This window comes from Egretta garzetta, unplaced genomic scaffold (genome assembly GCF_000687185.1).
Source record: "Egretta garzetta isolate BGI_Z169 unplaced genomic scaffold, ASM68718v1 scaffold373, whole genome shotgun sequence".
Classification (NCBI taxonomy): Eukaryota; Metazoa; Chordata; class Aves; order Pelecaniformes; family Ardeidae; genus Egretta; species Egretta garzetta.
The window spans coordinates 1,355,960-1,368,395 of record NW_009259184.1 but is presented as its reverse complement, the minus strand read 5'-3'; the positions used below and the strand labels follow the sequence as shown (position 1 = coordinate 1,368,395).

The 12,436-nt window shown below is 37.6% G+C and overlaps 1 protein-coding gene across 1 annotated transcript in view; it reads left to right on the top strand.

Annotated features, from left to right (window-relative positions):
• The window catches only part of POLA1 (DNA polymerase alpha 1, catalytic subunit), a 205,510-nt gene that overhangs the window by 76,865 nt on the left and 116,209 nt on the right, over positions 1 to 12,436 (top strand). Inside the window, exons 28-31 of the mRNA XM_009635688.2 lie at positions 2,628 to 2,833; positions 4,125 to 4,257; positions 5,829 to 5,960; positions 7,933 to 8,107. Of these exons, the coding sequence (XP_009633983.1) occupies positions 2,628 to 2,833; positions 4,125 to 4,257; positions 5,829 to 5,960; positions 7,933 to 8,107 (646 nt within the window). The remainder of the gene's footprint in view (positions 1 to 2,627; positions 2,834 to 4,124; positions 4,258 to 5,828; positions 5,961 to 7,932; positions 8,108 to 12,436) is intronic.

Genomic DNA, 12,436 nt, shown 5'->3' with positions numbered 1-12,436 from the left:
CCCCCCCCACACACACACATACAAGATTATTTATGTAAATTTCAGGTGTATATCCAGTAGTGTATACGAAACTTTTAATCTTCCTCTAGCCATGTGTGTATGTATGGCTTCATTCTGGTTTCATTTGCTGGCTAAACGTCATAGAGGAACAGTTATTTGATAATGATTTTTATAAAGTCTGACAGCATCATCTTCATAGGTTAAATACAACTTTGATTCAGGCTTACTTGAGAGAACAGGTAGGTTTTTGAACTTGTCACCTGCTTAATGATTCTTTCTAAGAGTCAAATCTGCAAGGCTTTTTTATCCCATGTACTTCTGTATCCTGTGTCTGTTGAATTAAAAAAAAAAAAAAGACTAATTGATTAATGTTTTCATATTGTGTACTTGATTTTAAAAGTGAATAAACTTATGTCTGTAAATAAGGACGCACTTAAACCTAGCATCACAATTGTGAAGTTGTGGCTCTCAATATTCTTCATGTGACATAAAAAAGTGGCACTTTTATTTGTTTCACGTTTCTTGTTTGTTTATTCCTCAAGAAAGTGATAGTGACTTTTTTGCAAACTCTTCTATCATTTAGGTTTTCCTCATTTTGCATAATTCATGTAAGACAATTCTCTATCCTGAAAATTGATGTTGAGAGGAGTGCTCTAAGAAATGTCACTGTTCTATGGCATAACAATTTCTTTCCCAGAATTTCATGTTCAGAGATGAGGGATATTTACATTGCAGTCATGATACTTTTGCTTTAATATAGGCTGTATGGAGGTACACAGGTTTAATGTGAACAATTACTGTGAGAACAGTTAGTGTATGCACCCCTGTTCTGACGTAAAGGGTAAATACATAGGTTGTCTTCAGTGATGAAGCATTCCTCTGAGAGATTAATTTTGGGGTGATTTGTTGGAGAAAATTCTCTTGTCTTCTTTCTGAGTTTTCCCATTTAACACCTTGTCTTACAGATTTCTGGTTGTGTTCACTCCCATCCTTTACCCTCCATTATTTATGTCCATGCCCCTTTCAGTCATTACTCAGCAGAATTTCATATGTTTCTCATTTTCTGTGTATCCTTGTGAATCTGATTTGCTGATACATTCCATACTGCACTGTTGCTGGTTTTTAAGCACTTGATTAGTATGGTGTAAAAAAATAAAAGTGAAAGTACTTTAAAAAATAGCAGAAAAATGTTCAGAGGAATTATTTGACTGTTTTGCTTCAATGAACAAAATGTGAATGTCTTTGCAAAATGGTTTTGCCTTATATACAAGGGATATAAAACTCTAAGGATAGACCCAGGTTATTCAAAACATTGATAATTCCTGCAGTAGGAAAAATAGAGATCTAAGTGAGAAAAATTAAATACACACATACACATGGAAAATTTTTAAGGAGAGTTTTGGTTAAAACTGGTAATGTGGGCCCAAAGCTAGATAGAAAACCAATGAGATCTTAGGCTGAAAGTACTGTTCCTGTCTTAGTTAGATGGCAAAAGAACTTTAATTTATGTAAAACTTCAGTGAGGCATGAGAAAAGCATAGTTTATAGTTGGTGGTCTCTGACAAGAGAACTGGAAATCATGGAGGAGTAAGAGTGGCTAGGAAGATACTGAAAATCAAGAGGGAAAGAAAACGAAGAGTAGAACATGTGAAGACAGAACAAGACGTCTGAGGAGTGATACGCAGATACTCTGTTGAAGAAAGTAAAGTAAAAATGTATTAAGGAAATACAATGCAAATGGGAAATCTTTAGCCAAGCCAGTAGGTGGGTGAATGTGTGCTGGAACCAAATTCTTGTTGTTGAAGGTGCATGCTGTTTTGAGCTGTTGCACTTCTGTCCTCCCCGAACAGAGGTAAGAGATGTGGAGCCACTTGGTATTTTGTACTTGTATCTTGTATTTAAGACAATGTATCAAGTGCAATTTCAAGCTTTTGTATGTGGATAAGACAGAGCCTGTGTGTAGAAAAATGGCACCTTTTCAAAGAAATCAGGCTATAGAAAAAGTAGGCATATTGTGGGGAAGTGTATAAACACTTGCCCATTTGTGCATGTTTCTCCTGAACATAGACACGGAGAGCTCTGCTCTGCAGTCATAGTTCTCCCTCCCCTCCCTGGGTTGGGCAGGGAAGGGGGGAAAAAAAAAATCATCTGTTCAAGGCACCTTTTTCACAAAGCAATTCCCATATTCTGTGTAAGTGACCATCTCTCATCTTCTCCTAGTAAGGGAATCCCTATCCTGAAATCTGTTGTTTGCTTAATTTATGTGAGAGGCTAGATGGGGTAGCTGCCCTAGTGAAATGGGCTTGAGTCAAGTTATCTGCAAGGTCACGTTCAGTCCTATGCCTCTCTGCCCTGCTTAATTTTGTTAGGTAGTTAGCTATGCCAAGCTGTAAATCCTGAAGAAGACGATGGGTGATCCTTAATTTTAATAGTAGCTCATAGTTACTACTGTGTATTTAATTTCATGGTTAATGGTACCTGACGAGTCTTGAAAATGTGTATGCAAAGACACAGTGTCTAATGTTACTTGTTTTAAAACTTAAGAATGACACACTTCAAGAGGGAATTAAAATTTGTCCATAGTTATTAAAGTGTTGCATTTGATTTTAATATTGGTGCATTCACAGATCAAGAGTGAAGTGAACAAGCTCTATAAATTGTTGGAAATCGATATTGATGGAGTCTTTAAGTCCTTGCTACTGTTAAAGAAGAAGAAATACGCTGCTCTGACTGTGGAACCAACAGGAGATGGGAAATATGTAACTAAACAAGAACTGAAGGGACTGGATATAGTCCGAAGAGACTGGTGTGATCTTGCAAAAGAGACTGGAAAGTGAGTTTCTTTGTGGCATTGTCCTCTTCACTCTGTTTTAAACAGTACATGCTTCATAATCGTTTGATATCGCATGGCTGTTTCCTGAACAGTGCAGATTGGTAACTAACATCAGTGTTGGAGCATCTTAACTGATTTTTGTAGGTGATGGTAAACGTTACATTTTGGCACTGGTAACACATTACACTTGTGCAAGTCTAAATGTCTCTAATTTCACTATCTGTTCATGCATCTTCTGTGGCAGCTGTGCATTTGAGTTGTCGCAATTTTGTATATGCAGTTTAATAAACCACAGCTGAAATCTTGTGAAAATAGTAGGTGCTATCGGCATTTGGAGTCATAGGTTTTAGGTCAGATTTTTTTCTTCCGAAGATGGTTAAAGAAGCTGGTGGTCAGCTCTTTCAGCATCCTCCAATAATGCTGGAAGTGCACTGGGTGCAGCCTGAGGAGAGGATCCCTTCCCCCAGGAGTGTTTCTCTTCTGTTTTTCAAACAAGACTCTTCTGATACTTCATTATGATGAATACTGGATTGATGATTTATTAATTGTCATTGCACAGGGAATTTTGATACTCAAATTCAATGGAAATAATACATTTAGCACTGTAGAAAGAAAATTGGAGTGGGTGGAGAGGTGGTCATCTGGGGGCTGACTCAACTTACATTGCGTACTCCCTCTTGAAAACTTAACTTAAATAAATTGTGGTCCAAATGCATCCAAAAATGAATACTTTTTACATCTGTAAAAATACACCACACACTTGCTTACTGTTCTTAAGACTTGCATTTTCTAAGAAAAGATGCATCATAATAGAAGCAAATTTTTCCAAGTTAGGAATGTATTAGTAATTAAAGCTATACAAATGTTTGAGAGTGTTCTTTAGTGACTAACTCTTCTGCAGCTGGCAGATCTTCCAACCACATTTTACAGAAATAGGCAAGACTTTGCTTACTTGATATGTTCTCTTCTCCCCCATCTTAAGATACCTGCTGTGGAATAATAAATGGCAAAATGAAATGGGAGCAGAAAATAGAAGCCAGTTGCACTCAACAATTGCAAATCACTGTTTGACATTAGAACCATTTACAATAATTTGCTTTTAGAAAAATAAGTAAATAAATAAAACACAACATGAAATATCCTGGCAAATTTCTATAAATTTTGCATCAGACTTCATCCTCAGGCTCTTTAATTTCTAGAGGTAACCCAGGGGAAGAGACGATTGTATTTATTGTAATAGTTTTACTTTGCATGTCTTAAGCTCGTCTTCATTTCTGGACTGTTTTTACAGCTATGTAATTGGTCAGATTCTTTCTGATCAGCCCCGAGACATAATCGTGGAAAATATTCAAAGGCGGCTTTTAGAAATTGGAGAAAATGTGATCAATGGCCAGATCCCAGTAAATCAGTTTGAAATAAACAAGGTAAATGATGTCTCAGCTCTTATCTGTCTCAGCAAAACTTTACTGTTCTTGAATATATTGGCTGCTGATAAAAAAATCTTTTGAATCCTTATGATGCTGTGGAATACCAGGAGTTTTATTAGATACTGAATATCATGGAACGTACTGCAAAGATCCTACAATATGAGAAAAAATGCCTTGTGGGGCTGGAGGCCAGCCTTGCTTCCTCAGAATAATGACTTTGTGTCTTGTCCCATCCTGCTGTCTTCCCCACTGATTCTGCACTTGAGAATGACACGACAGCTCATGCTTTCAGGAGAAGTTCTCTCCTAAATTGTTATTTTATATTTCAGTTTTAAAATACATAAACTGAAGAATGCAATGGAAAAGAATCAAATCTTCTGTTTTCTAGAAAAGCCATTCAAAAGGATACTATTGTTCGTTTATTTCCCTTCAGAGCTCCGTAGAAGAAAGCTAGTAGTTGTTTCGAGATGTCATTCAAGACTTTCCTGTAGCAAGAAGTAAAATACTCTGCTTTATCTACAGGAGTTCTAGCAAGCAGCATTGTGGTTTTGGTTTATTTTATAATCCTCAGTGAAACCTGTATTTTTAACTTCAAAATCCTCCCACCCCCTGCTGGGGGGGTGTTTCACTAATGAATTGGCTATTACATGTCCCTCTCGTGTTTAAGAGAGGAGGTTTCCCAAATTTGCTCCATCCAAAGTCTCTTTCCTTTGGCAGCCGGACATCTGTCCGCTCTGTAAGACTGCGTTAATCAGTCAGTTAAGAAATGTGTTCAGGTTGTCATATGAGTGTTAGAGAAATCACTTGATTTTTATGGTTGACTTAACAGACTGTTCTGATGCAAATATTCTAATATCCCAGTAAAAGACAGATATGGAATAATTCTTACTTTAAATGCTGAATGTTCCTCTATTCTACTACTTTGGGGAAAAAAATGTTTTTTGCTGTTAAGTCAAATGTAGAAGTTGTTTCTAAGAATTGGGATGACAGTAAATATTTAAACGTAGCATTTTATTTTATGTAAAGGAAAAACTCACTGTGGAATCTTAGTAGTATGAGATAGGTGGAAACATTTAATTTCAGTTGTATTCTTTTGCTACAGAGCTTGTTAAATACACTTAACTACTTGATATTCAGATTTACTTTTATAACCTGAACTGATGCAGGTGTAAGAGGGTAATCTCTGGCTGTATTTTTGTATTTTACATAATGTTTTCATCTTCAATTTTGTTTAATTTTAAAACAATTGCATTATATCTGTAACTGTGTTGAACTGTTGTGCTTTTAGTGTAATGCATTTTTCAGACTGTAATTGTAAAAGCATCCTCTCATTTTATTAACAATAACATTTTTAAAGTATGAAGGACTGGTACCTAGACCTTAATGTCTGCAAAATACCTGTATTTAAGTTTTTTTTCATCTTTTTGTCTTGCAAATGTACTTGTGAATAGTAGATAGATGAAGATAGCTACTATGTAATCTTGTCTTTTAAAGTTCTGAGTTGTCCGTCACCGAAGTAAAATATTTCTCTCGTAGTTATGTTTCTGTTTCCTCCTTTGATCTCTTAGGCATTGACAAAAGATCCACAGGATTATCCTGACAAAAAAAGCTTGCCACATGTGCATGTTGCCATGTGGATAAACTCTCAAGGAGGCAGAAAGGTGAAGGCAGGAGACACAGTGTCATACATCATTTGTCAGGTAAAAATGTTTTCATTTATAGCTGAATACTAGGTATTGTTTTGAGAGATGGCAAAGAAAACCAACTCAACTCCTGGAAAACATGTTTTGGCATTTCTTTGTAATGAGATTATGTTATATAATGGTCAGTTTTCTGTACTAAATTTAGTTTTATAGAGCCAGAAGGAACCATTGTGATCAGCTCAGCTCATTTGCCTATTTCCATATAGTGGCTGATAAAATTTCCCTGAATTCATTTCTGTTTGGAACTTGTACTTATTTGTAAGGAAAATATCCTGTCTTTGTTTTAAGGAGAAGAAAATTCTGATGGTGAAGAACCTGTCATTCTTGGAAAGCTAATTGGTGGTGGTGGTGGTTTAAAGAGTGTCATTGTTATTTCCAGTCTCAGCCTGTGTCTTTCCAATATATAGTCATTGGATCTGGCAGTACCTTTGTTGGATAGACTGGGGAATTTGAGAAACTCTCTGTTTTCAGGTGTTTATCCTATAAATGCTTACCATTATCTCACAAATATATGCTTCAGATTTGCTATTAAAAAAAAAAGCATAGGTTGGATTAGATGGACCAAGGGATCTCTTAGGCCAAACTGATGGACTTGACAATGTCACTTCAACAGTGAACCACTCTTTCAGCTCCTTCATCGTTAAAAACTGAAAGATACTGTTTTTTATTTAATTGAGAGTTCTTAGCCTGGCATGACAAAGCTGCCAAGACTTACGAGAGCTGGGCCGTGGGTACGGCTGGGCAATGGCACAATACAAGAGAAGAATGTACTTGTTGAAAGAAGGGAGCTGAAGGAATTGCATTGTAATTATTTTTGCAAAGCAGCTGGATGAGCTGAATAGTCCTAAATTAATTTTGTTCTGAATACTAAGTTGTCTGAAAGGAGTAGGAGGGGCCAATGGCTTGCAATCTGTCTTTATTAGTGATGGGGTTTCAGTCCGTGGTTGCTGACCCTATTGAAGCCAGTAGCTTGTCTGAACTGAGAAATGAAGGTGTCATATGTTAATGCATTAGTTTTATTTTGCTGTAAAAAAGGCAAAAAAATTACTTCTGTTACTGAATGCTTGCTAAAATACTACTTTAGTTCTAAGATTTTTGACACACATTAAAAATAATATTTCCTAGTGTAGTTGTGGACTGGGAATACAGTTCTACAGACTGAATGAGTTACGTTTTCCAGAAGAGTACCATCACCTTAGAGCTGATATTTAACTCCTCTGTGAATACTGTTCTCAATTTAATGACTGCCTTTCCAAATTGAATTATTTTCTCCTTATCTTCCTCTTTCAAGTTGGAGAAGAATGTAATGTATACTCTAGCCTCTGACTGGTGTTTGTCTCTTGGCTTGAGATGTCATCATGTGTTTCTTTCACTATTTCCAAATATTTCATAATTTGCTCTTTCAAATTGATGCTATTGCCTCTCAATTATTTGCATGCCAATGAATGACATTCCGTTCTCTGACCGTTCATTCTATTTGTTTCTTTATAGAATCGAAGAATATAAATTTCCTCGCAAAACAGATACAGTTTTGATATCCATGACTTAGAATTTGCTTGTTGTGCAAAATGATAATGCTAGTTTAGTACAAAGTGAATCTGAAACGCGTGCCCTCTGCATATTTTTAACTGGGCTGATGGTTACAATGTGTTTTCATTGTGCATTTCAGAATTGACAGATGGGACTGTTTACTCTGTCTACTCTTACTGATTTGCACGTGTAGGCTGCAATAATACAAGCTGGATTTACATTCTTGAACTTGCTAGTTGATGCCAGCAGCAGCGATGCAATTTTTTTTTTTTACTACTGCTGGATTTGTATTGGATGCATAATAAGTCAACCAAAAGACAGTGATTGTGTAACAGTTTTGCATTGAAATAATGCATGATATTTGAAGCATAATCCTTTGTATAGACTGAATGTGGAATTTACTTATTTCATGCTGTTTCGCATGTGTCTCCTGTCTTAGGATGGATCAGATCTCAGTGCCAGCCAGCGAGCATACGCTCCAGAACAGTTGCAAAAGCAAGAGAATCTTACTATTGATACTCAGTACTACCTGTCACAGCAAATACATCCAGTGGTTGCTAGAATATGTGTGCCCATAGAGGGAATTGATTCTGTTCTTATTGCAACGTGGTTAGGTGAGTATTCCAAATTCAGTTTATTTAAAGAATTACAAGAGACAAAGTAAGAAGTTTTGACGTATGTTTCTTAACAGAAATGCTTCCCAAAATCAGTCTTTTTACAGTGAACAACAGCTTGTGTTACAGAGTCTATAGAAAGCAGCTTGGATTGTAAGTGTATTTTTAGGACTTTTGCAGAATACCATTTTTCAGAAGGTGCTCATTAACATGAATTTAATCTTATAATCCTTGGTTCAGAGTTGCAAAACTTTACTGTTCATAAATGACAGTTCTATTGCATGTCTTCTGAGATTTTCTTCAGTTACTATTGTAGTTCTGGAGTGTGCATCCAGAACTAGCATTTTTCCAGAGAGCAGCCCTAGCATCTCTAGCATCTTCTCAGGGAGAAAGCAGTCATAGGTGTAATGAAAGAACACAAATTTTTTAGTACGGTGTTAAGTGAAGACTTCCCATTTGCTAGAACTGACCTAGTGGATAATAGAAACGTAAAACCGTAGCAAGTCTTGCCTGCTCCATATGAGAAATGAAGCAGCAAAAAAAAAAAAGAAAGTGCTATAAAAAAAATGTGACTAATGCTAGTGACCCACAGAATCACCGATTTTTATTCAAATGAGCAACAGGGAATTGCTCTTGTTAGAGTTGGTTTTCCTCTTAAGAGAATGTCAAAGGAATTAGAATTACAGATTTTTCTGTGCAACTCCGATTGCCTCTGTCTTCTCCATTCCCTAGAAAGAAGTATAGGTGTTGAAAAATTGTTAACAGTTCCATCAGGTCTCTTTCCATGAAAATACAGTGCTGTGTGTGTAATCCTTTTAGTGTTGTTTCCTCCCTAAAAGTGACTCATGAACAAACAAGACTGATCGCCTTGATAAACAGAAATTTTGTGATTTGTATCTCACGTCTGGTTCATTATTTCTAAAACTTACTCATGGACACGGAAAAAGTTTTTAATCGTGCTGGGTGCCGAGTTCTTGATGAGACTGTCCTCTCCCTTTTAGAGTTGCACCATGTCAGTTTAATAATCTCCTGTTTGATGTTATGCCCATGTCTCCAGGAAGTTCAGACCTGCAGAAATTATTTTGTTCAGAATTTTGGAACGCTCAGAGGAAGAGTTAGTCCTCAGCATTTTGTGTTCAGGTAATGGCCAAGGTCTGGGATTTGATCACTAAAAACCAACCGGCAGCGTGTTGCCTTCAGGGCCGTTCACCTGGGATACTGCATCTCTGTAGCTTCTTTACTTACAGCAGGTTCTGCTCATGGTGAGCTTGCACTTTGCACTTAGAATGTGTGCAAGTAAGTTCCTGTCTTGTTGCTTCTCAAGAAGGGCGATAGCCATGAAAGATCTTCATCTCCCAAGACAGTCGTTTAACATACGGCTTTTTCTATGTCCAAGTTGTCCATAAAAAAAACCCAAACCAAACAAAAAAAACCCCCATACAAAACCAAAAAAACCCAAAACAAAAAAAAACCAGAAAAACCCCCACCAAGGACAGGAATTTTGCTTTTTCTGGGAGGCTGCAAGGCTGTTTCTTGGAGACATTCAATGTTGCAGTGTGTCCTCAACAGCTCTGCTGCTTTGAGGTGTGAGCCCTGCTTCACACATGCAGCCTGACCATACAAATCATTCTGTTTATGTGGCAGGGCCTTGGTATACAACTTTCCCTTGATGACAGAGTGGACTATGTGGTATGCCTGACTGAAAAGGTCAAGCACTCTTGGTTAGGTTGAAGCGGTTTAAAATAGGCAGTAAACTTGTACTTCACTTAGGTAAAAGACAGGAAAGATTTCTGAAGGTAATTTATTTTATTTGGCACAGATTGTTAGTCTTGTAGAGTTAAGCTCAGGTTCAGAGTTGTTCCTTCATCACAACAGGTTGGATTTTCAGAAAAGACTGGCTCCCTTCAGGCACCTAAATTAAGTGCCCGGATCTTAAGAACTGTGTGCCACTTGATAGCATCTACTGTTTGCAAATGCCTTTGCTGCTTTTTGCGCTGTAGTACGTTCAAGATGAAAATTTCTTTTATGGTCTATAATAGCATCATGCAGCTGAGAGTTTATTAATAGTCCACAATTGTCAGCCTGAAAACCTGTATGTATCTATTACAATCTTAGATCTGAAATGCGTTCAGTTTGGCCTTGCTGTGCTGTAAAAATGTTCTCCTTCTCCAGCTTTGTTTTCTTGGGAATGCTTAAATTGAGCTTGGGGGTAAAGTCAGGTCTTTTTCAAAACTTCTGCTCTACTTAGGTCTTTATATACAGCACTTAATCACAGTTGTACGTAAATTGTTGCAAGCTGAAGTTATCTTACAGCTTTTTTTCAACAGTACTGGAGGGATAGTCAAGTGGTTTTGTTTCAAAGAAATTGAAAATAGTTTACAAGATACAAAAGTGCACAAGATACTTGAGCCCAGCTTGCAAAAAAAAGCAAACACGAAAACTTCTGTGTTGCGAAGTTGGGCTTTTTTGCTTAGTGTTTTCATCATGTTACAGATCCAAATTCCTGTTGTTTTTCCTGTCTTGTGGCAAAAGAGCATATTTTTCTGTTCTGAAGAAGAAAGCTGGTGTTCTGGAGGATATCTTAAGTGTCATATCTGTGAACCAAAAACTTGGTTGCATTCTCATTGTGTGTGTCTTCCTCCGCCTGATCTGATTTATTTTACGTACGTGTTACGTAGGGTATGTGTCTGTATAGGGAGAATGGTTGTAGAAGAAGTATCTCTGTTTCATATTTAACAGAATGTTTTTAGAAGGTGAATGTTTCATTGACATGTCACCATGTTAGTCCGAGTAGATAAAATTGAGCTCTGCTTAGGGAAGCTTGGCTCATATCAACATGATGAAAAGTTTGTTCTGTCTATGCTCAAAGCAAGTTATTTTAAGCTATTTTAGATGCTAAAGAACAAAAGCAAATAACCACACCTAAAAATTGCAGAGAACTCCTTAAATATCATATTTATTCACTATGGAATCAAGCTGAAAACTGCCTTTTGTTTTTGGACATTGTAGGAGGTCTGCCTAGCCTTTAAAAGACGGCAATTCATTGTTCCTAAAAACAAGAACCTCATGGGCATACTCCTCCATTCACTCTCTTTTTCTTGATGTTCTCGAGGAAAAGCAATGACAAGATGAGGATTGTCAGGGTTTCTGAAACTAAGTAGAGTGTGCAATCTGATCAGTAATATCATTCAATAAATCTGATCTTAAATGCTTGGAGACTTTACTTATTTAATCTTGAAGATACCTATAGCTTTTAAATGAAAAGAACTGTATTGGCAGAACAATTCTCTTAATGTATTTAAAGTAAGGGGGTTTTGTTGATACATAAATACTGCTCCTTGTCTCAAAGAAAAATCACATCTTATTTCTGTGTTGTCAAAAGTATCTAAACGTTGCGGAAGCAGAGTCATTTAACCATGGGATTTTTGTAGCTGTTACTGCATAACATCATTTTCTCTAAATTATGGAAGTTGCTGACTGCTGTCCTAGACTGTGTTGTGGTCTTCAGAAAGAGATGTTGTGCTGCTGCCTTGCAGGTGGATGTGCACGGTGGTGCTCGGCAGATTGCTTGGCATTTGGGCATTTCCTGGGAAGGCTATCTAATTTTAGGGAGTCATTACTGGGTCCTGTATGAGGCTTGTCAGTAAGAGTACATCCATGTATGGGTTCCTCCTTCCACGCAGTGTCTGCATGTTAGCTGTTCCTGGTAAGGAAACCCACCACCACCTTAAAGATACTATCTTTTTTCTTCATCATAGAGAGTCATTTAACAGGTGCCTCTAATACAGTATTTGGCAGCTACTCAGACTGACTCCTGACAGAAACCAGGGCAGCTGTGCTCTCCTTGGGGCAGGCAGGAATTGCATCAGGTTCTGCCTCTCTTTACTGGTTTTCTCACATTAGGGAGTGAAGCGAGAGGAGAATGATGGACACTAAGATTAAAGTAATGATAAAACTTCATGAAAATAGGGTAATAAACCCCAAAGTGTATGAATTTTGAGGTTTGTGGTCTGGCGGGGGTTTTTGAGGTGCCCTAGGGCAGCTTAGGAGCTGAGACTCGGCTGAAGCGTGTTGCGTGTTCTGACTGCACAAGAGGCCGTTTTAAGGACTCCGTGCAGAGGGCACGCTAGCTTTGCAGGACAGGAGGATCTCTTTGAGGAGAATAAAAAAGAAAAATAATAATTAAAAAAAAAAAACCAACAACAAAACAAACAAAAAACCCGTGGCCGCCCATGGTTAGATTTAGAGGGCAGGCCGGCCCGGCCTCGGCCCCGCCGCGTCGCCCTGACTGAAATGCGCGGCCGCAGCCTCGAGGTGGCGGCACCGGAT